The sequence below is a fragment of the Ciconia boyciana genome, chromosome 3, assembly GCF_034638445.1.
Source record: "Ciconia boyciana chromosome 3, ASM3463844v1, whole genome shotgun sequence".
NCBI lineage: Eukaryota > Metazoa > Chordata > Aves > Ciconiiformes > Ciconiidae > Ciconia > Ciconia boyciana.
This window is the reverse complement of record NC_132936.1, coordinates 84,894,848-84,918,245: the sequence shown is the minus strand read 5'-3', so window position 1 is coordinate 84,918,245 and position 23,398 is coordinate 84,894,848. Positions and strand designations below refer to the sequence as shown.

Below are 23,398 nucleotides of genomic sequence, written 5' to 3'. Positions count from 1 at the left end.
ACCTATATAGTTCTTGCACATGAATAAAAGCCCGGCCCAATTCAGTGCTAAAGACACATTAGAGTTCAAACCAGTTTTACATAAAAACTGAAAAAAATACACAAATCCCATGTTTTTATACCATGTTAGCATTTTAAAAATAACTGAAAAAGCCACTAATATATGAAGTTTCCATAGCACATGGAGGCATTTAAATATTTCATAATTAGCAAAATCAGCCATAAAGTTGAAGACATAAAAAAGTAGCAACAGCTACTTTCCTACTGCCACAAACATTTTTAGGCTGTTTGTATCAACAACACACTGATAAATGCAAAGTTGCTCTTAGTGGGTACCTGAACAGCCTGAGCTCAAAGGGAGAGGTGGAAGACAAGCTATCTCCTCAGGAAGGTCCTGAAATGATGCAATTTTCACAATAATTGATGGGGATAACATCAGCCTTTGAAGAAGCAGACAGATGTCCCATCCAATGGCTGGCCACTCAAAGACAGGTGACAGCATTCATTTACATCCAAGCAAGCACACAATCAGAAAACAGATTGAGGTTGGGCAAATTGCTCAAGATTGATGAGTATTTGCTTTTCTTTTTATATGCACTGTAAGAGCTAAACCCCCAAGAAATGCACTGGTAACCTGATCAAAGTAGGACTTGTTGGCAATGCTAGGAAGATAATAACGGGCACAGTTCTGGCTCAAAGGGACTGACATTGAAACCAGCATCCCCTTTATCTCCCCATGGGCATTTCTACTTGCAACTCAGATTTCCATTCCATAGCAATGCATCTCTTGTGAAGATTAGGAAAAAACACACTACTCCCTGTGTTGTGGGAAGCATAGCAACAGAGCAGCACTTATACAACTAAACTAATTCTGCAGCCACAAGAACTCTCATGTTGCTTTAAGGAAGTGATTTTCCTAACATTGCTTAACATCAGGAGCTTGTACCAGAGCCAATGCTGGAGAACACTGATGAGGATGCACAGTTTCACCTTATGGCACCAAATATAAAATCTACCTTGACTATGGAGCATCATCACTGCTGACGCTTAATACTTTAAGATGGTCTACCTGCTTAACAGATGAAGATCCCAGCCTCTTCCAACTCCTGAATACATCAAGAAAAACCTTCAGAGACCTCAGTTCATCCTAACCAAAGTGAAGAGCAACAATATTCTGCTTCTAGGCGTTTTAAGGTACATCGTCAGTGTACGCTTTGAATACTGGTATCAAAAGCCTTGAAGGCAGAAGAGTAAGACAGAGCTGTATGGTTTCTTGTTGGTCCAGCTTTCTTTTCCCAGGATACTTTTCCCTTCTTACCCATTTGTGGTTTAAAGGGCCTGCAGCTGGAAAGCTTCCAATGTACTTTCTCCTAAGCTAACGGAGGCATGTTCTACAAGATATGGTCTTAGAATAAATACTGGGGTGAGTTGCCAGAATGAACCAAAGAAGTGACAACACAGCAGAAGTCTTAGATGGTAGAGAATTTTTATACAAAAATAAGAAAAGCTACCTCATTAGGAAAGTTTGATTACACAAAACTGTTTACATCCAGCAACTGAGCAGACATGAAATAGTACTAAGTGCACTTTGCATCGTATATGTTAGTACCAATATCCCAATAGGCACAAGGATATCTTTTACAGTAAGACTAGGAAATCCTCCTGGCAACAATACTCTTTCCAGTCCTCTCACCCATTCAACATCAGCTGCAACAGTGCTTAGAAACTCCCAAGATGTGGCACAAAATAAATGTTGTACTTTGCTGCAGATAGTATTCTCTCATAAAACATTAAAAATTTACATGCTTACTTACTATTAAGCACTGCAAGTCATAAAAAAGGAATTACAATTCACTGTTATTAACATTAAAGACAAGACACCTTTCACCAACTTTAAGCTATTCAGTCCTGGTGACAAGGTCCATTCAGTGAAAAGGCTATTATTCTGTGCCTAATCACAGAGCAGAGACAAAGATTCCTCCTCAGCATGCAGATAAAAGGGATAGGCTATCATCCATAACTACATAATGTCTCTGACTAAAAGCAGTCATCCTGAATTTTTTCATGCTTGATCACTTTCAGAATAATCTTAAGGCTGCCTAGGGAAGACATTACAGCAACCTTCTTCAGTTAGTTTTCTCAGTGGATTGAGACCATGACTCTCCCTGCTTTCCAGGCACAGTAAATGAACACCTGCATAAAACTATCCTTCAGCTGTCAGAAGCCAAGTACCTCTGGCCATTTCTTTTGAGAGTATGCTTGAGGTAATGCGACTGCAGATAGCGCCAGTCCTACCTTTGGTCCAAACCATTACCTCCCTACACCAAAGCAAAGCTTTATGTGGCTGTGAAGACTCAGAGAACTGAACCTGATTAAAGCCAGCCCAGTCAAGAAGAAATAAACGTGTCTGCTTATGTTTTGTTCACCTCTTTATATGTATGTTGCTAAATATATATATGAGCAGAGGGTTTTGTCACTTATCAGCCCTTCCCCCTCAATCCAGCTCTCAGTTCCAGTTCTATTTCAGTATGTCTGTGTACATAATTTTAAAGCACTATTTAAGCAATGAACAAAACTGAAGTGGTATTATAGCTTGTAGAACAAGCTGCTGTACTTTGCATTAGCAAAAAATTACAGAACTTGTCTCTTTGGAGAGACCTATAACATGCCTCCAGATAGCAATTCAGAACAGGAATGCAGTATGAATTATGAATCAACTCCTGGAGAAGCCCCCCTCAATTATATGCAGAGATTAAAGAGACCTGCACCAATTACAGTGTCCTGAAGTTACCTGGTGTGAATCCCATTCCATTTCTAGTAGCAGCTTACTATGTTGCTATTTACAGTTACATGTATGAGCCCTAATGCATAGCTTTACATCCCTGGCTACAAAGTATGTGACAGTTTAAAAATCTAAAACCAGGCAATCAAAGTTATTCACTGCAGAGCTGGAATCAGCAGAGTTTATGCTTTGCTGATGCGATGGAATCTTTTCTCTAAGGTACTTAGAAATCTTTATACAGCTACAATTTCAGACTAAACATTAGTCTTATTTGCATACAAAATACTACTGTTCATAACTCGCATTCCCCTGAAAATACCCCCAGAAGCTGGAGAGGAAATTTACTTCAGAACTTAGTAAGCTGATCCATCTGACCTTCACAAGTCTAACTTAGAAATATCACACAACAGTTTTATGTGCATTGTGGTTGCAAGTATCATCTTTTGTTATTTAACACCATACATTTTGGTTTACTAGAGCATTGTTTGAAAATGCACAATACACTCAGGTCAGAACCGCAGGTTCTGTAGGTTTCTGGTCATTTCAGCCAGAAACCTACAGTAGCCTGGTGAAAGATATGAGAGTTTGAGGCCTGAAATAATGCTGATTGTGTAAAGATGATCACATTTAGAGTCAAAACCTGTTTCAGTTCTAGTACATCTGCTTTAACAAAGCCATCTGTAAGCAGTTACAGTTAAGGCTGTATAGATAATAGGGTATACATTTCAATACTCAGTGAGAAATTGTTTTTAACAGTAATTTCTGTAATGTGGCTACAAGAGAAAAGAGTTTTAAGCGAGACTGATTATCACACCTCTCAGATTATTTTCCCATTTCAAAAAGAGTTTTAACCCACCCCCAGGAGTTAAATTTTTAATTTTCAGTTTCTTTGAACATTTTGCTCAGCTGTTCAACTAGTGCTACAAGCTCAGGGTTTCCCCCAAGTGATTCAATTTGTTTATAGGCTTCAGATTCAAGCTCTTTCAATGTATTCCGAGTGTACTCAAAGGAACCCACATTTTCAAGGTAATGTACGCAGTATTTTTTTATATCTATGTTCTCTGTCCTTTGACGTAAAATGTTTTGCACCTGAGTACTTTCAGGTCTTGACCAAATTGCATGAATGGTTGGGAATGAGAACTTGCCCTCAGTTAAATCTTCACAAAAACTCTTGTTTTCACTATATTCTTTGGAGTGCAAGTTGGCATAGTCATCTCTTATTTGGAAGAAGAGGCCAAGTGTGTTAAGAAGTGGCTTTAAGTCTTTTTTATAATTTGAGAACAGCTGCATGAGGCCTACAGCTAATCCAAAGAGACCACCTGTCTTCTGCAGTACCATAGCTTTATATTCAGCTTCCGTAGGACAGGTGTAAGTATCCCTCCAGTAAATATCCAAGCCTTGACCTTTATGGAGTTCCAGAAGTTGACGGGTAAAAACTTTAACAGCATCTGGATGATCAAGGGTTAAAACCTTCTCTAAGCCAAGGAAATACACATAATTAGCACAGTTGATTACAGATGGAATTCCATAAATACTATGTGCCACTGGAAAGCCCCGTCGTAGCTTTGAATTATCTTCAATATCATCCACAAGCAGGCTTGCATTGTGCAACATCTCTGTCACTTCAATGATAACCTATTACAAGAAGAGAAAATCATTAAGTCTCCCACTGTAATTTAACCTCCAGTTTTGCAAGACCTTATTTAAAATGGGTAGGGTTTTAAAGAATGATCTTCTCGATCACTGAGGTTCCCTTTAGACCACTTGCTTTTACTATTCACACAGATTTATGATTCCCTTCATCAGCCAGTTTGCTGTAAGTCCTGGATCATGTGGTCTGTCTTTTGTGTAATGTTTTCAGATTCAAAGTGAACTTACTCCCTGAAGTGTTTCCACTTGCATGCTCCTCTTCATTGTTGCTACAGTTCTAAAATATGCCATTGTCTAGGAGTCATGCAGTAACTGTTATTAGAAACACAAATAGAGGAAAAGAAAAGCAACACAACATTGTGACAAGTTTAGATTCACTAACCTGAGATTCTCCCAAAGTCAGTTCTTGAGAGTGTCAGGTATCACCCATTAACACATTAGTCTTGTAAACTTTGTATTGATAAGTGTAGAGAGTTCATCTTTCTTTCCCCACAGTTTGTGTAGTTATCTTCAGTACTGAGCTCTTAAAACACAGACTATTCTCTCTGAAACATCATTTGGAAAATTCTTGGCAGAAAGGCAACAGCTACAACTTCTTCTGGGAAGCTTCCTACACACTTACTACTTGTTACTACATAGACCAATATCATATACCACCTGAGGTACACAAACTGTTCAGAGCATCAAGCTTGTAGCTGACTATATTTGACTAAAAGTGAACCTTAACAATTCCAAAGCAGGACAATTCAACAAGAAATGAAGAGTTTTAACAGTATATACTGTTTTTATTGCACAGCTGCTATGCAAGGAACAGGTATATTCAGCACATGCTTAAATGGAAATTAAATTTAAGCATGTAAAACTGCATACTGTACAAACTTACTGAAAAACACATCTGATTAATAGATTATTTTAAAGCTAATGAACCAATTACACTTGTTACCTACAAACACTGCACGCAGTCAACATTCATCAAAGCAACTGCTTCTAAAAAATACTAAGGCCACCATTAAATAGTGGCAAATACCTAGTGTGGTCCTGTTTGGTGGGTGCTGTAAGAAAAAGAGGGACTTTGCTGCAAGCATTTTCTTGAACAGCGAGTCACCTAGTGTTCAGTGACCACTGTCCCAAAGATTAAAACCCAAAACCCAGCAATCCAAGATATTACTGCAAGAACAACCTACTTAAGAAGCACTAGTGACTCATCTACCAGTTAGAAGCAAGCCCTACTTTGACCTGTAAAGATATGCTGTTGCCCATTGACTCTAAATCAGAAGACAGTACTTACTGAAAGCAACTTTGCATACTTATTTGTCTGAATATTCTTTTAGTCTATTATGACATTCTCATTCTCAGTACTTTCAGGAAAGTTTCCCTGTATTCTGTGAATTCCTTGGATAAGCCTATTCTAGCATTCCTCTTGCTAACCTATTTAATATCACTGTCCATTTCATGAACTTTCGCAGCTTCTACACATTTAAGGTTTAATTGAAATAGTGCTTCATGAATCTGTGTGTTTGAATTAAGTTATCTTGTGAACTTAAGAAAAGATAGTGTCAAAAATGCTTCAAAGTTGAAAGTAAGGAGCAAAAGAGTTCAGCCAGTGGAAAAAGCTTATTTTAGAAGACATCAGGAAGTAGCCTGAGGAAATGAAAAGACTGCTCTTCATAATGAAAGCTGAAGAACCAGTAGAGAGTGTTATGCTTTCTTACAACCTAAGCCTATCAAATCGGTGGCTGCTGCACTATCACTCCAACACACAGATTTCTACCTCCTTATCTGCAATAGCTTTAAAATTCGCTTGGCCCTGTACCAGCCCATTTCAGTGCCTTCTTAGAAGAAAGTTCACCTGACAAACCCAGTGTTTTCTAATTCAACAAGCTGAAGTGTCTCAGTGCAGTGTCAGATGAGTACTAGAGATGCAGTAAGTGGGGAAAAAAATGAGACCACTTGGCTGGGAAAAAATTGAAATAGTGGCAGCCAATAGTAAAATCAACTACCAAGGAACAGTATCCTCAACTGTATTCATCTACATAAACTACATGAAGACAAGTGATCCAAGGTAAAAAAAAAAGTCCTATATGGAGTGCCAGAATTCAGCTTTTAATAAAAGAAATACAAATAGCTGGAAGGAAATCAGGCTGCTAGACAACTGGGGACATCTAAAGATTACAAGAGACATCAAAAAGATGACTAGAAGTGGTCCTGCAGACCTCAACAACTTTAAGTTATTAGAATTAGTACAAGTATGCACAAAAGCAGTAATTGTGGCAGGATTCAGAATAAAAGATGACAGGGTCTTGTTTTTGTCCTCAAATGACCTGAGGAATAAAAATATTGAAGTTCCATTGCAAACAGCTTACAGGGTAAAGGAAACATTAAAGCATCAGTTTTCTTCATAAAGATAACCAGAACAAGTGGTCTAAGTTTTCAGTAACAGTTACATGACTATCAGTTTAAAAGTGACAGGTAGAACTGGTAACTTCTGTTCACACAGAGGCACTGCAGCTTTAGCTTATAGTACATGAGGGAAGATGGACCTGTACTCTCACAGGTGCTCAGCAAAAGGGCAAGAGGCAACAGTCAGACTGCAGCATAAGAAATCCCAATTGGACAGAATGGAAGAGTTTGTTATCATGGAAGGGGTTCAGCAGAGGAAGACAGGCCCAGAGAGGCTGCAGAATCGACATCCTCAGATTTTCAAAACTCAGCAAGGCCCCCAGAAGCCCGAGGTAGCTACAGAGCAAGCCCTGCTTTAAGCAGGGTGTTGTCCTAGATAACTTCTAGAGGCTTCTTCCAGTGTGAATTCTGATCTATAATATCAGACTAAACCCATGCATACAATACACAGGTCACTATATAATACATTTTATTTGGATGTGTAGCTGAGCACAAAGGATAAGAAATGTCTAGCTGGAAGCCAGAATAAATCTGGCTAAAAAGTTATATAGACGGGTTGGAAAATGGAAAGGAGTTACTAGATGAATACAGCCTCTTCCTTCATTGTTTAAGTTACTTACACCATTTTGCTACTTGAGGACTATGAAATGTCACTCTTAAGCCACCCTTAAGAGGGCTCCTTCACAAACTCTAAAGGTACTGCTGCCTACAATTAAAGAAATTTTTTGGGACCAGCTAGGTAAGAGTCAAAACACATAATTGGTTATTTTAATTCCTTACATTGTCTTGGATACAGAGAAACTTTTGCACCCTTGATATGCATCTGGCAAAACTGCAGTCTAACCAAGAGGATAATTTTTCATTTGACAAGCCACAGTATTTAAGTACACAGCCATACATCTTGCATAGATTTGTCCAACAGAAAAGAAAAAGGAAAGGAGAATTCCTAGTCTAATGCTTCTCATTAGGGAGTAAGAACTCGAGATTGTATGGTAAGACAACCATAGTTTTAGGTCCAGAAAAAGGAGTGGTCTATAAAGTTGATATAACTGCTGTCTTTGATATTCTTGTATCAAAATCATAACATTTTCAACCACTATATTTGTGTAGTTTACAAGGTAACTGTCTAGCTTCTTTCATAAGTCATTGAAAAGTCAGTGTTAATAACTGCATCATGTTAAGTGGGTAACAATGGTAGCTGCTTATCTACAACTTAAAAGGTTGAGCACACTTGGAAAGAAGTAACTATTCTATGTAAGACAAGTCACAGAAGTAATTTCTTTAGTGTTACATTACAGTCAAAGCTTTGCACTACAGTTGTTTTCCTGGAAGTTTACTTTAATATATTCAGAAGCTAGTGCATTTAAGATTTCTCATCATTTATGCTATGTAAGAGAGTCATCTGTTATCAGTAGTCTGGGAAGAAAGGTAACAGCCCTTTAAAAATAATTAGCCAGTACCTGTATTTTATCTTCTGGAACATTCAGCCAGTGATTAAAGGCCTGTGACAGTTTGGTTCTCACTTGCTTACCTACAACAAAAATATTACAGGCATTTATTAAAAAAAGTCACATAAAGTTCATTATTAGGGACAACAGTTTGTCTTAACTACAGCTGATTTGAGACCAGTAAGCTGATCAGTGTGATCACTTGAAAGCAGAAAGTCTCATAGTAAGTGTGTAGCTTCTTTCCTCATTGTATAAGTATCACAGTTATCAGCAACTTCAGTTTTAAACATTTCGCAGTAATATGCAAGGCACATATTTACCAGTTACTGTATTTAGTTTTGGCAGTTTAATTAATAAGTGATCCTGAATACATTGGTAATCTGTACAGATCAGCTTACTACTTCTGAAAGCCCTAGTTTGCCAGGCACATTGATTTTGTGTATGTAACAGACTAAGAAGTTTCAATTATGATTCATTATCAGTTGAAGATATGGATATTTGTTGAATATCTATTTCTCTCCATTTTTAGTTTTCTCCTGTAGTAATCCTCACTTGCTACTGACAATTTGTAAAACAGGAAAGTGACACTTAACATACTTACTAAATAACTCTAAACAAAGATCTGAACAGAACATTCTGAACAGAATAGAACTTTCCAAGGATTCAGACATTTATCTTATACCAGAGAAGTTGTCCCGGTTTCAGCTGGGATAGAGTTAATTTTCTTCCTAGTAGCTGGTATAGTTTTGGATTTAGTTGAGAATAATGTTGGTAACACACTGATGTTTTAGTTGTTGCTAAGCAGTGCTTATACTAGTCAAGGACTTTTCAGCTTCCCATGCTCTGCCAGGCACAAAAAAAGATGGGAGGGGGCACAGCAGGGACAGCTGACCCCAGGTGGCCAAAGGGCTATTCCATACCATACGACATCATGCTCAGTATATAAACTGGGGGAGTTGGCTAGGGAGCAGCCATCACAGCTCAGGGACAGGCTGGGCATCATTCAGTTGGGGGTGAGCAATTGCATTTTGCATCACTTGTTTTGTACATTCTTTTATCATTATTATTATTTTCTCTTCCTCTGCTGTCCTATTAAACTGTCTTTATCTCAACCAACAGGTTTTACTTTTTTTTTCCCCAATTCTCTCCCTCATCCCACTGGGGGTGGGGCAGGAGGGTAAGCGAGCAGCTGTGTGGTGCTTAGCTGCTGACTGGCTTTAAACTACAACAGAAGTCTACCTATGAATAATAGGATTTGTTCTGCTCTGGCTGAATCTAGTTTGGTGGAGCCAAGCAGTCGTCCCATTTCATACAAATTAAAGACAAGATCAAAAGTCCAAGCTCAGTGTTAAAATTAACATTACCATTCAATCCAGATACATTTTACATGGAGTTAATTTTAATAGAAGTTAATCTATGTGCCTATAAAGTATTGGTACCAGCTTTCTTTAAATTGCTAGGAGTCATGTACAAATATTTATTCAGTGTCTACTAATGATCAATATGAAATAAAGTAACCCCCTACCCACACTGAGACAACGCTGCTCTGAACTTTGAGAAGCTCAGCTATGTATAAGATCTTAAATAACTGCAAGACAGGTTTAGACAAACAGCTCTGCATATGTAGCTCACATCAACAAAGCCTTTGGAAAAAGTTTTAAATAAACTTCAAAGCAGTGCAACCTAGACAGTGGGTTCCATATTACTCATCTCAAGATCTACTGAGAGACATAACTTAACGATTCTGCAATATTAGTCCTCATGTTGATGATGCCATCTTGCCCATAACACTGAAGAAATTTCAACACTTGAATCTCTCCCTAAGGCTTCTCTATTGCTGTGCGACCAGCACATACAGAACAAAATAATAAAAATGGGTAGATTCACTTGCAGTGACATACCCTGGAGAAATTGGACTGACGATTTTTCCTGTTCTAATTAAGTCACCACTAGGTAAGCAATAGCTTTGTGGTTTGGGCTCTGTAGCAAGGGCTTCCTCCCTGGCTCAACGAGCTTCAATTTTTGTCTCAGTTCTCAAAGATTTCCACTGCTTCCCAACACCACCATCTTTTGGTTTGCATTAGAAGAGACCGATGAAAAGATGCTTCTTTCCCCCCCCCCCCAACAGCTTTGTCCTCTGGCTCTGTCCTGTGTGAAAGGGCACTCTTACCTGGACATACACTGTAATTGGCTTGTGTTCTCCATTTTTGTTTTCTGTGCTCAGTTTTAAACACTAATAGCTTTCTGCAGGAGGGAGGGATTGTTTTGTCTCTGAAATAGCAGAACAGATATTTTAAGCTCCCCATGTCAGGCTTGCTTTCTTTCAGGAAAGTACATATCTGGTTCTAAATTATTTAAAACCTGTTTAAATCAGTAACTTGCTGGCTTAGAAGTTCACTGTTTAACACAGGTAACCAGAACTCAAATTTAAAGACAAAATTAGAGTAGTGCCCAAGAGTTTAAAAACCTGTTACATTAACCAAGCACCACCACTAATTCAAGTTAGACCTGCTTCTGACACAAATCCGTAGTAGTATCTGCAGGAGATGTTAACACTTCAGACACCCAGACCTCCCCCCACTTTCCCTATGTGGTTACATCAGATTTTGGCCTGATCAGTTCCCTGATCTGTCTCACTACACACTTGTGACCACCAGTACTGCACAAGGGAGGGTCAAAATGCCCTGTGTCAGAGGATCAATATTTTATTTTAAAGTACTTGCATGAGTTAAATGAGGAGAAAAGATTGCTCAGAAATATTGAGAATAACTGTTACAAACATCTGCCAAACTGTATGGCTTGCTAGTTAAGTATTAACAAATATTTCAGTACATCCATAAAGAAAACTACTTGGAGATAATATCACATTAAGGAAGTGTACCTTATCTCTAGCTGTTTATTCACTTCTAAGTTAGTGATACAGACAACACCTACTTTTTTACATTAGGCAGCTAATTCTGTTTTTCTGAGTGTGTTTCCTAGAAAATGTTTATGGAATGCTGGATGTTCAACAACAGGTGTTATTTCATCTTGAGGAACCTAACTACTAGCACACACTCTAAATGGATTATTAACATGCACAGTGGATTTAGCCACTTCAGTTCCTTTGTACAGACAGCATTTGAATTTAGACTTGTCTACCTTGACTAGCAAGGCTGTCTAGACACTGAGTACTCAAGGAAAAAATACTATCTGTATAGCGAAACATTAATCTTTCCTTTTATAGGTGTAGATTTGCTTGTGTGAGCCCCTTTAAAGGAACATTATTGCTACATAAATGCTATTTTATTTTGTTCTGAAGTCAATCCTACCCAGTCTATGTGATATCACAGCAATTTTCTGTATGCGTGTTTTATGCCTACAGCCATGCTATGATGGCAAAAGACCAAACCCCTCTAATACAAACCCCTCAAAAGTCTAGATGCAGAAGCCTCCATTCCTTGCCACACCTCTCCCCAAACTAGACAAGACAACAATCCAGGGACACTAGGACAAAATCTAAAGGAGTAAAATTTAACAGTGGCAGAACTACTGCAGAACTGGCAGAACCCAGTCTCTTCACTGTCACGTCACTGCTCATAATTATTTTAAGCAGGTTATTGTAAAACTGAAGAATATAAAGGTCTAACTTGAAAATTAGAAGTTCTACCTACTGTAGAGAGCTATAATAGACATTATTGCACCAAGCTTTTATCAAAGTTATGCTATGGTTTAATCTGCTTAAGATCTCAATATTACCCAAATCAAACAGCAACTATGGAAAGCTTTTCTCCTTAGTGATGCTGGGTGGAAAAGGTGAGAAAAAAATATTCAGAACATAATAGACTCACTCTGATTAAATTCTTTCTACAGATAAGAATGTAAAACCCTTATCCTTGAAACAAAGATCAAGTTAGATTAAAGATGTTGTACTGAGGACAATCCCTCCCACCTCTTTAGACAGATGAGATGCTTTTCTAAAAAAAAAAAAAGAATCAGCCAGACTTACTCTCTATATACACAATCATTCTCGTGACAAAGTACAAACCCAAAACCCACAGACCTCCAGCTCTGGACAGGCTCCTGATCAGTATTTCTTCACTCTTGCTGCATTAAAGTGACCACAAACTATGCCCTTAGGGCAGCACCCCACCTACAGTGAGGGTACATAAAAGGGCTAGAACAGCATGGGAAAGAGCAGAGGGACTATTAACCTAGCCCTCATTAGAGCCTCACTAAACTAATTCACTTCATTACCACAGCAGAAAACTGTCTGCTTTTTGCTAGGTTAGCTTTCTGCCAGCTTTATGTACTGAGTCAGCTTATGAAGTGGGTCTGCCAGAGTTGGTACAGGGTAAGCAGCAGGTGCTGAGAGCCAGGGGAAGGGGCCATTGCCCTTCTGGAGGAAGCAAGCTACTACATTACCTCAGCTATATTGTACACTTTCATGTTTAGCTCTAGCCTCTGATGGATTAGGGCTAAACAGGTAAGTTCCCCAAGCAGACCTCCCCACACAGCTACAAGAATACTACAGCCAGCATAAGTGAACTGCAGGAAGACAAGCAAAGAGAGCAGGCCCATACACTTTTAAACGTGGGCAGTCACTTGTGACAGATTAAGGTCACTGTAGAACTGTCTAGTTTAACTCCCCTGTTCAAAATAAGGTTAACTAGTCCAGGGTTGTGATCCCAATTTTTGCCTTGTTCCCTCCTCTCAGGATCCTGAATGCCACCATCCCAGGGTCACTGCAGCCAACATTGCCCCCAGTCTTCATGTCCCAACCAATTCTTCCTTGTTTCTAAGTGTGAGGTCCAGCATAATTGCTTCCTTCATCAGCTCCTTGATCAGCTGTGTTAGCAAGTGGTCATCAATGCATTCCAGAAACCTCCTGGATTGCCTGTGCCCTGCTGTGTTGCTTCTTCTACCATACACTGAAATAGCTGAAGTCTCTCATGAGGACCAGGTCCTGTAAATACGAGGCATCTTCCAGTTGTCTGAAGGCCTCCTCTACTTCTTCCTGCTCAGGTGGTCTGTAGCAAAGACCCACTATAGTGTCCCCTCTATTGATCTGCCCTCTAATCTTAACTCATAAGCTCTCAACAGGCTTTTCAGATGACTGAAGGCAGAGGTCCATGCAGTTCAGCTGCTCTTTCACATAAAAGGCAACTCCCACTCCTTGATATCCCAGACTGCCTTCCTAGGCAGTCCATATCCATCCACTGCAGTACTCCAGCTGCATAAGCTATCCCACATCAGATACCCCAATAAAACCGCAGCCCTGCAACTGCATGCAGACCTCCAACACCTACCTGTTTATTCCCCATGCTGTACGCATTTGTGTAGAGGCACTTCAGAGAGGCACCCAGTCCTGCAGATTCCCCAGAAAAACTGTGAGAGCTTCCCCCATCATCTTGTCCTGTTCATATGTCCTTGTTTGAGTGCATACACACGGGATGGGCTGCCTTCAACTCTGCTCTGTTGATTACAAGGTGTCTCCTGTCCACATCAGCCTACACCCTTTGTTTGCAAGTTCACCCATTTCCTTACTTGATTGTGGGTAGGCATTCCCCTCTATTGCAATTTCTAGTTTAAGTCCCTTCTCATCAGGTTGCTCAGCCTGTTGGCAGAGACACTTCTGCCCTGACATGGGTAGGTGGATGCTATCTCCTCCTGATAGTCCTTGACCTACAAAGGGAGCCCCATGGTCATAAAACCCAAGTCTCTGCTACCAGTATCAGCTGTGCAACTAACTAGTTGTGGACAGGCAGGATCTGTCTGTTCCTCTTGATGGTGAGGGGAAAGGGGTTGAAGATCATGGAGAAAAGCCACCCAGCTTCCTGTGCCCTTGGCCCTCATTCCAAAAGCCACATAGTCATGCTTGATAAGCTCCAGGCATCCCCTTGCTATACCCATTAGTACTGAAGTGGAAGAGCTGCAGGGTTAAATAGTCTGAGGGTGAAACACACCTTGGCAGTCCCTCCATAACATCCCTTATCAGGGCTACCTAGAAGCAGCAAACCTCCCTAAGACAGCAGCTCAGATGGAGGCCTGTCCTCTGCAGGAGGCAGTCTCCCCACGACTATCACTTGCTGCTGCTACCAGGTGCTGCTGATGCTTTGTTGTATACAGAGCTTCCAGCCATGTGTCGTCTTCTTCCAGTGCACTGAACCTATTTGGCAATTGCACATCTGCTCGAGGAACAGGAATCTTTCTCTTGGTGCCAGAAGCCATCAGCTCCCAGCCTTCACCATTGTGGGAGTATCTATTTCCCAGCCTGATATGCACAGACTGTTCCTGCCCCTCCTTCAATATACCTGGAGGTTTCAGGCTCTTGAACCTGCAGGGTCTTGTTCTTTTTGTTATTTCTGATGCTGTGGAGCCTGCTGACCCCATTCCACTGCTCCTTTGCTCAGTGACACACATTTTCCACCACTGCACACCTTTTAGGGGCAGGGACATCACTTTCTTCTGGCCCAGTGGGTGCCCCCAGGCATCCCTGCAGCTCAGAACCTGGAGAGCTGCAGCCTCCCTCAGGAACTTGGCACAAGTTGAGGTCTCTGATGTGCCCAGTGTAGTTGTGCCAGTGGTAGGGATCATGCCCTGTGGTACTTAACTCCTTCACCAAGCTGGTCAAGTTCAACAACGCAGCAGAAAGCTGAAAAACAAAAGCCAGTCTTGATTGTTTAGCTTGCTAAACAAGCCCAGGAAAGACTGCAGCCAAGACCAGAGCAATGCACATGAAAGGGAAGATGCACAGCCATGAATGGGATCAGAATCTACCCCTTTCAATAGCAAGCTGTTGACCGTATCAGTTTTACTGCAACTGAAACTCCATATACTCCTTAGTGCTGCAAAAACAGCTACCGCTGTTAACTCAGCCACTTGGAGATAAAACATTAATCATCTGTGTGAATCAGGCCATTTTTGAGACAAACCACATTGGAATTTGTGAAAGTAAAGCCTGTTTATTACACTTTGTTTATGAGACTAAAGGATAGAATACTAGATTAAGCAGAACAGTGCTACAAACTAGTATGGCAATGTTCTACTACAATAAGATTTTACAAGAAAAGTTACTGTTTCAGAACGTATGTTCTCCCAAACACTAAATTCTGCTAGTAAAGAAATAAGCGTAAATACTAGCAAATACCATACTAGCAGTTAAAATAGCAACATAGTAAAAAACCCATAAGCCTAGTAGTTTCTCTATCCTAGTGCTGTTTAAGCTTTGTTTAAGTATTTGTTGTTTAAGCTTTGTTTAAGTATCACCCCCAAACTGTTACCATTAAAAGTCCTATTTCATTAATGGGAAGCAGAGTAAACAATTTCCTCTTGTATTGAAGGATTAATCCTTAACAGTTATAAAAAATTGTGTCTTGCATTACAGACAACATTAGCAGGCACCTATTTCTTTTTTTCCCCAAACAACCTTAATACTGTTACACAATACCTTTTTACATAAACAAAGTTTGATATTTATCTAAATTCATTCAAGTTCTCATAGGTTACTAAACTGTTTGGAGAGTTTGTTTTTTAACTAGTCTTAAAAGATAAGCAACTGGAATATTGTAGGACTATGAGTTTACATATTTGACACTTGGCTAAGCTTTCTGCAAAAGCCCCTCAGAGGTCAAGCTGATCCAACACAGAAACAGCTCCTCGTCCCCACCTTTGTGCCAGCTCACTAACAGACAAGAGAAGATTAACCAGGCAAGTTTTTAACAGGTTAGGTGATTGATACTACCTAATCATTTGGTTAGCAAGCTAAGAACTGGCACACGTTAAGAAGCAGGAGAATACTGCCAGAAGCATAAAGAGGATGGAATGAAACTGCCTCTTTCAGCAAGAGCTTGTTAGATCAGCTCAGGCATCTCATTTGGGCTCCACCCTAATTATGAACAGCTAGCATGTGCCCAATTTTTCCCCCTCACCAAGCATGGGTGCTCATACTGATTCCAAGGTTCACATAAGTAACTGGCTCCTACTGATTTGTACTTGGCATAGCTGACTTTGGGCAAAGCCATAGTGTTTCAAAAAACAGTAAACATCCAGCTATATGATTGTGAACCCTCACTGCTTCACCTGTTACTCAGTACAAGCTTTCCACAGGTACACGACTTTTACCTGCCTAGTTTAAGAGAAATCTTCCCTTTTGCATCATGCCACCACTTCTGCAGAGAGAGAAGTGTATCTCTTCTCTCATCTTCTCCAAAATGTAAGCTACATTAACAAGAGATCAACATGTTAAAGTGGACAACCAGATTTATGATACTTTAGCAGGATGGGATATAAAATGCTTGCGCTGTCAGGAAGCATAACTTTATATAAACCATCAGTATAGAGTAATCAGGGTTGAACTCACAACAAAGTACAGGAAATTAGCCACAGGAGTCAAGGTGGGAAGGTTAAGTGTATATCCTAAATGCATAATTTAAAACAAAAGCTAACTGAAGAGCTATTAGTTAAGCATTTTGGCCTATGGAAGCTTTTTTTGGCACTTTCTGTCTGTTGTATGTTTCCTACTAGGAAGCTGAGCTTTTTTTGCTGGTACCTACAATACTTTAAAAAAATAATTAGCACCTAAAGATGCAGAGGTGTTACAATATACCTTCGTTATATGAGATAATCTAACAAAACAAAAGGCACACTTAGAGACAGTATTGGAGAAAATTAAATTTATTGAGGAGCAGCTCTTAGAAAGCTCTCTCAAATATCAGACTCATTCTCAAGATAGTTCTCTAGCAAAACCCACCACCCAGCTCAACAGACCCAAATGGAATATACTGTGAGGAAATGGGAAATGAACTTTCTGGCATTAAAAAGGCACATTACTGCCAAATTCTTTCCTTATTTTTCAACTCTAGTAATGCTAACTGCCAACTCAAATGTAATCACTAAAGTAGATAAGACAGTTCTGGATATTTGTAGAGATTAATAATGAAATTCATTATACATACATATAATGAATTAGGACCCACAGGACCTATCCTGCTGATATACAGGTCTTGTTTCTGATGTGCAAAAGCCACTTAGTACTGTGCCTGTGATTCATTACATTACTTGTCTAGACAGAAGGTCTTCTATCCCAGTCAGATATAATTTTCGTCAGCATTATTTTCCTTAATATTTACCATATTTTGTATCTTCCTTAACTCCACCAGTATACAATATAAGCTGGACAGAAGGCAATCATGCAATAGTTCCAATGACAAAGTAGTTCTGCCACTATTTTTACAAAGTTAGTCACTTTGATAGCTTTTATGGTTTTCTTTATACTTTAGGTGTACAAATAGAAGCCACAGCAAACAATCTCGCTGTTCAGCCAGCAAAGAGGCTTCTCAGAGGCACATCCATACAGTAGTTCTCTATCAAACTGCCCCCTGAATTCTGCTAAAACAGGTACTGTTCAAGACTGAAAACTTCATTTGAATGTTGCTAGTGACCTGATACCACACAAGGACTGGTTGACCCTCTGGCAAGTGAAGCAAGCCAGGGACAGCCAAAAATGGCTGTAAGAACACCTGGCTCTACACATACCAGGGAGAAGAAATTACACAAAAGAAACAGGCTATTTAAAAAAAAAAAACCACACAACCCGTTGAGTCCAGTACAGCAAGCAGATAAACTCAGGGCTGATGATGTTTTGTTCTTTAAGTATGGGATCAAGTCTTCAGTACTTGCCCTTATCAGTTTTAAAAAGTAGCAAGTCAGCTACTCTGAATGGAGAGCAGAGTAACTGAAATACTACTTACACAGCAGACAGACTCAAGAGCTATTGTACTAATCTCGCCAAAAAGGTTGGTTCTACAAGAGGAAAAAAAATATTGAAAAGTGTTACTTTTAATTACTCTTAAATGCACAAATCAAGAATGGATAAACTTCTTTACTTATACTTCCCGAGACAAAAGTTTCTCTAAAAACAATGTTGATATTTAAAAACAACAGAGTACAAAGAAACTTGCCTGGTAGTTGAAGTAAATACTGGTATGGCTCTAGGATTCTTTTAGATGTTTCATCCATCCCATCCATTTCTTTATTTCATAAGAGGTAGTTCACTGTTAAAGAAACTGTTATTAACACTATTTAGATCAAAAATTAGGGAAGTAAAACACAGATGCATACAATTAATAAAAAGTCAGCTGACTTCAAGGTTAAGTGCAAATACTCCAATTTTGAACACAAAACCTTCAGTTAATACTACCTTCACTACATAAAAAAAGTTTTCTTGATGTAATTTAGAAAAGAAACAAGCATATGTATTAAATAGTTTTCTTTAATTATTCATGAATAGTTTAAACCAACTCCTAGACTTTGTTTGCTCTGACTTTTGTATGTATTAGAGGGCTTAGATGATAGAGAGGTATTTAAAACATTAGCACTCACAACAATGAAGCTCCACTGTAAGTCTTTAAAGACACTCATCACATACAAAACCTCATATGACTAATCTGATTACACCTCCCTAAACCCTTTCGCATTACAAAAGTGGAGATGCCCAAGAGCAGAAAATATACCTTACACCAAGGCAACCTAAACAAGTCAAACACTAGTCTCAGCCTTCTGATAGAATTCTTCAGTTCTGCTTTAGAAGGCAGAACAGGAATATATCATTTTCTTACCTCTGTTCAAGCATACAGACATGCTTACACATTTCCCATATACTACATACATCATAGACTCTTATGATAAATCTTTTAGGATCCATTCCCTACATAGCTCAACAATTTTCTATTGATTATGTTTCAGTTCACATACCTTTGGTCATTTATATCTGCATTTTTTCAGAATGTTTTCTATAACAGATTTTCTGTCCTTTCACCTCTAGCCTTCCTTGCTGCACTGCAGATGCAGCAGCTCAAAACAATTCTTCTAATGTCATTTTAAGACAGAACTGCAGCAGTAGCATAGTCTTATGCTACTTCAGCATCATTTCTCAGCTACTTAGCTAGCATCCTGGAAAGGAAGTACTTTTTGCCCCTGGAGCAACTGAATAGTCGTATAAGTTGTCCATAAAAATAACTATTTTTAAAGTGATATTTATAAGCATGGACTGATGTATTTTTAATGTAGGTACATTAAGGGGAGTAGTTAACATGAGTGGAATAAACTATGTTCCACACTTGCTCAAAATAATACAGCAATACTTTCCCATCAAAAACTCAGGAGATCAGCATTAAGATCACTGCTTCCTCCTAAGCTACCTGGACAAAATTGTATTCCTCAACATTCATGACTTTTCCCTTTCAGTACAGCTCAATCAGTTCCTGTCTACTCCCATTCCCACCCTCCACACCCATGTGTATTTGTAGCAGTCTAAACTTGGGAACTGATCTGCATTAATAACTATTCTTCAAGCTTAGGTTTGGATCAATTCCTTTATTTGCTTCACTGCATGTGTTAATCAAATGTATTATCACTTCAGGGGCACGAAAGGTAATTTAAGGAAACACAGTTGCCAACAAAATGCTCATAAGACCGCACCTTTTGGGAAAGCTTTGCATAGTTTCTTAGCAGTATAGCCTTTCCATCCTATCCCATGGTGTGCCAGCACAACTAGCAGTCAGGCCACACAGTAATCTAAATCAGATTTGACAGCCTCAACTCCTTTATTTTGTTTTCAGCTTGTTGGTATAACTGAAGGGATAGGAACTGCTTTTAAGACAGCACTGCCACTGAGAGTCAGCTGTACCCTTACATATCAAGGATAAGTCTCAAAGGACTTCAGTGAGGAAGTGAAATCAAAGAGATTATCACAGTCCACCTGTAGATGTTTTAAGCAGAAAGCTGGTAGAGAAGGATAGAAGGAGGTAGTACCAACTTAACTCTCCTGTGACTATTATTTGTCAAAAAGCCACACAGATGATCTAGAATTGAAACTGCCTAGCTATCCAACAGAGATGGGAAGAGATGTTAGGATTGGGATTGCTTCTCTGTAAAAGTTTCTGCTCAAAAGTAAATCTTAAAGTTCTTCCTCTCCCCTCAGGGAATTAGGAGGTTTCTTGCCTGTCTGTAGGACACTAAGACAATATTAAGAATACCCAACTAACTTGCAATTTGCCAGTATTACACAGCATCAAACTAAATCTTTGCATCTTTTGGCACAAAACTAATAGAATTCCACCTGAAATGCTGCTTATCAGCAGAAAACTAGTCAGGTACTTCTCCCACAAGTGCCAAGATTTTTTTTTTTAAATAAAAGGGAGGCAAAAAGCTGTAACAGGCAAAGAGTGGATGGCAACTTAGCTTAAATTACTATAGTTAAATTTTTCTAGATTGCTATGCTACCTTTAACTGAAGTGATAGGTAACCTCTGCTAATGAAGACAGAAACAGTCTGATTATTCATCAGACAGCTAGATATCTAATACACCCACTGAAATAAGAACAGCCAGCAGAACCTCCCCCAAACTTATACAAAGGGACAGTTGATAAAGAAATACGTAAATGAAGTTGCTTAAAGGCCTGTAAGCAAGAATACCATGATATGAGACTTGTAATTTTACTGTTCTTTGCACAAAGTTATCACATTTGACACACTTGGGAAATGCTTGATATTAAGGGTTTCCTACCTAGGTGACTGACCAATTTACTACGGAAGTTACACTGTTGCAGAAAGTCTTCTCAGTGAAGACATTTAGAGACAAGATCTCAGGCAGCACCTCCTCATAAAAAGTAAAATTGCTACCAGTTAAAAAAATAAATGAAATGGAATGCAAAGCCTTTTGTTAGAGGAAGTGCAAGTATTGATTACATGTATGCTTACTCAAAAGATTAAAGCAGTTAAGGCCATTTTGCTTTTTAAACCAGTTCCCTTTTAAGCCAGTACACAGACTTGCTGCATTTCAATTCATACATGACTAAGTTATTTTTCCAGTTATTTCTCAGTATCCCCACATAAGCATACAGAACAGCTGTTATGGGCACAGGCCATGCAATCACAACAGAGGGCCTACAGAACTGTCTTTTAGACTGCAACAAACCTTATCTCTAGTGATCTCTTTGAAAACACACAAGACACTAGAATAAGATGGTGACATTGGCTTCCCTAAGTTGGAACTACTCTAAAACTACACTTGAAGCTGTGATCTGTGTCTAAGAGCTTTATAGAGAGGATGCAAATAATATGAATTCTAGGTTACATGTCAAGAAAAATCTTCACTTTGGGACTTCGTAAAACAGCTTCTCGCCCTATCCCTTCCATCCCATTCTACAGAATGTTCTCCCCCTCCTGCCATTTAGGGGAATATGATCACTGAAATAGTTCAAGTTAAATATACAGACGGTATTTTAAAAAGCATCATCATCTCCAATTACATTACAGTTACACAGCAAAAGAGAAGCACCAAAGGAACAGAGAGCTATAGTGCAAAAGAATGATCCAGAAAGTTCTGAAACCAGTTCCATCACAGAACTTAGTGCACTGAGACACTGGTTTCATTGTAACCAGTGGGGGGAAAAAAAAGCCTCAAACAGGGGAATGTAGGAGTGAGAAGGTTTGCTTCAGAAGGAATACACAGAAACTGTTGTGAATGTGTATTGTTTCAAAGAGGCTATCAAGTCTCTTAATCCAAATGTAATTTGGACAGGATACTTGTCACCCTAGTCCACATTCTCATTCTAATTAGCAGAGTCCTCTTTACAACCCCTCCTGGGCTGATACCAAGCAAAACCTCGTATTCAACTTCAGGGTAGGCAACTTCCCACAGGTGGAAGGATAGTAACACACTTGCCCCAAAGATGCAGTTAAGCAAACGAGCAGCTTTCCATAGCTGCAATTTCAATACTAACACTGGAATAGCAAGAACATACTGTTGCTGAAATTGTGCTTCGATTTTAATAGGATTTCCAGATATAATTGAGTATGAACGCTACAGAAGCCAGACAATACCTGGGCTGTGGAAGTCCTCGCACTACGCTGTGACAGCACACAGACAGGAAGTGTTTTCAAGCTGCAGGCCGACCCGAGGACAGAAAACGAGTCAGCAGAAACCATGACTACTTCTGAACCGCTTCTCAGATTAAAATTCATATTTCACAAAGAACGTGAAGTTGACACCCTGCTTACAGACGCCTAACCCCCGCCCAAAACATCAGTGTCAAACCAGAGGAAATAGGGTTCATTCTTCAGAGCTCAACATCACGGATGTAAACGCGACGGAGCCTCTCTATCTGCTTCCACAACTCAAAGGCAAGCAGCCCGGCCTCACCAGCGCCATTTTAGATAGAGCGAGACGGAGAGCCGAGGACTCCTCGCTCCCCCTACCCGCCGTCCACCCCCATTTTCTGATCTGCGCTGTCGGCAGCCGGGCTCAGCCGCCGGCGAGGGAAGCGCCGCCCGCCGCGGCGCCGCCAGCCCGGCGCAGCCCCAGCTCCGGAGCGCTCTGTCAGCCCGCCCCAGAGACAGCGCCGCTGCCCGCCGGCGCCGCCCAGCACTAACGGCAGCCGCCGGCTCCGGCCCCCCTTCCCTCAGCCCCTTCCCGGCCCCCTTCCGGGCAGCCCGCCAGCCCCTCCTGGGCGGGGCGGCCGCGGGACTCGCTCCCCCCGCAGCCGAGCTCGCCCTCGCCGCCCGACCCCGCGCAGAGGGAAGGACCGGCTCCTCTGAGGAGCGCGCCCCCCTCCCCTGCCCGGACCCCGCGCCGGGCGGGACAGCGCCTCCCACCAGCAACGGCCGGCTAACGCGGCGCGGGGCAGCCCCGCGCACCCGGCCTCAGCCCGGGCAGCCGCCGCTCACCTCGCCGCCTCCTCCTCCGCCGCCGCCACCGCCAGCCGGAGCCGCGCCCCGCTCCCCCGAGCAGCCTCCGCTCCAGGAGTGGCAGCGGCAGCAGCGCTGGCGGCGGCGGCGCTCGGCAGGAGAAGCGCCGCCCCCTTCCGCTCCGCCGGGCGCCACCTTCCCCTCTTGGGGGAAAATGCGCCACCAGCGCCCCACCGCGCAGGCGCCAGCCGTGCCCCCTCGGCTCATTAGCATTCGGTGAGGGCCCGGGCCCCTCGCGGCGGCCGCGCGCTGTGCGCCCTGGGAGATGTAGTCCGCCTGCCGCGCCGAGCCGCTTCTCCAGCCGGTACGGGCGGCGAGCGAGAACAGCGTCACCCATGAGCACCCTCGGCGCCGAGTCTCAGTTTCCATAGAAGTGGAGAAAAATGATG

General features: G+C 40.9%; 2 protein-coding genes across 12 annotated transcripts in view; both read right to left on the bottom strand.

The window, feature by feature from the left end:
- The window catches only part of TBCE (tubulin folding cofactor E), a 56,950-nt gene extending 33,825 nt beyond the window's left edge, over window positions 1-23,125 (bottom strand). Inside the window, exons 1-2 of one of the 6 annotated variants that reach the window (XM_072856379.1) lie at window positions 22,989-23,125; window positions 8,292-8,362 (exon numbers count right to left, since the gene is read on the bottom strand). In XM_072856379.1, the coding sequence (XP_072712480.1) occupies window positions 8,292-8,314 (23 nt within the window). In that variant the 5' untranslated portion in view covers window positions 8,315-8,362; window positions 22,989-23,125. Of the gene's footprint in view, window positions 1-8,291; window positions 8,363-14,572; window positions 14,678-14,698; window positions 14,819-18,220; window positions 18,289-22,988 lie in introns of those variants that run through there. The other 5 variants (XM_072856378.1, XM_072856381.1, XM_072856380.1 and 2 more) reach the window with 5 other exon arrangements.
- On the bottom strand, window positions 1,467-23,007 carry GGPS1 (geranylgeranyl diphosphate synthase 1). 6 transcript variants are annotated; one of them, XM_072856396.1, is made up of 4 exons: window positions 18,221-18,264; window positions 8,292-8,362; window positions 4,660-4,743; window positions 1,467-4,416 (listed from the first exon to the last, which is right to left on the bottom strand). In XM_072856396.1, exons 3-4 carry the CDS (start codon window positions 4,720-4,722, stop codon window positions 3,655-3,657), a joined length of 825 nt encoding a protein of 274 aa, XP_072712497.1. In that variant the 5' UTR covers window positions 4,723-4,743; window positions 8,292-8,362; window positions 18,221-18,264; the 3' UTR covers window positions 1,467-3,654. The 6 variants fall into 6 exon arrangements, with proteins under 6 accessions (XP_072712497.1, XP_072712495.1, XP_072712499.1 ...); XM_072856394.1 differs by lacking the exons at window positions 4,660-4,743; window positions 18,221-18,264 and adding exons at window positions 10,450-10,550; window positions 13,568-14,527; XM_072856398.1 differs by lacking the exons at window positions 4,660-4,743; window positions 18,221-18,264 and adding an exon at window positions 22,989-23,007.
- Window positions 23,126-23,398: the final 273 nt, after the last annotated feature.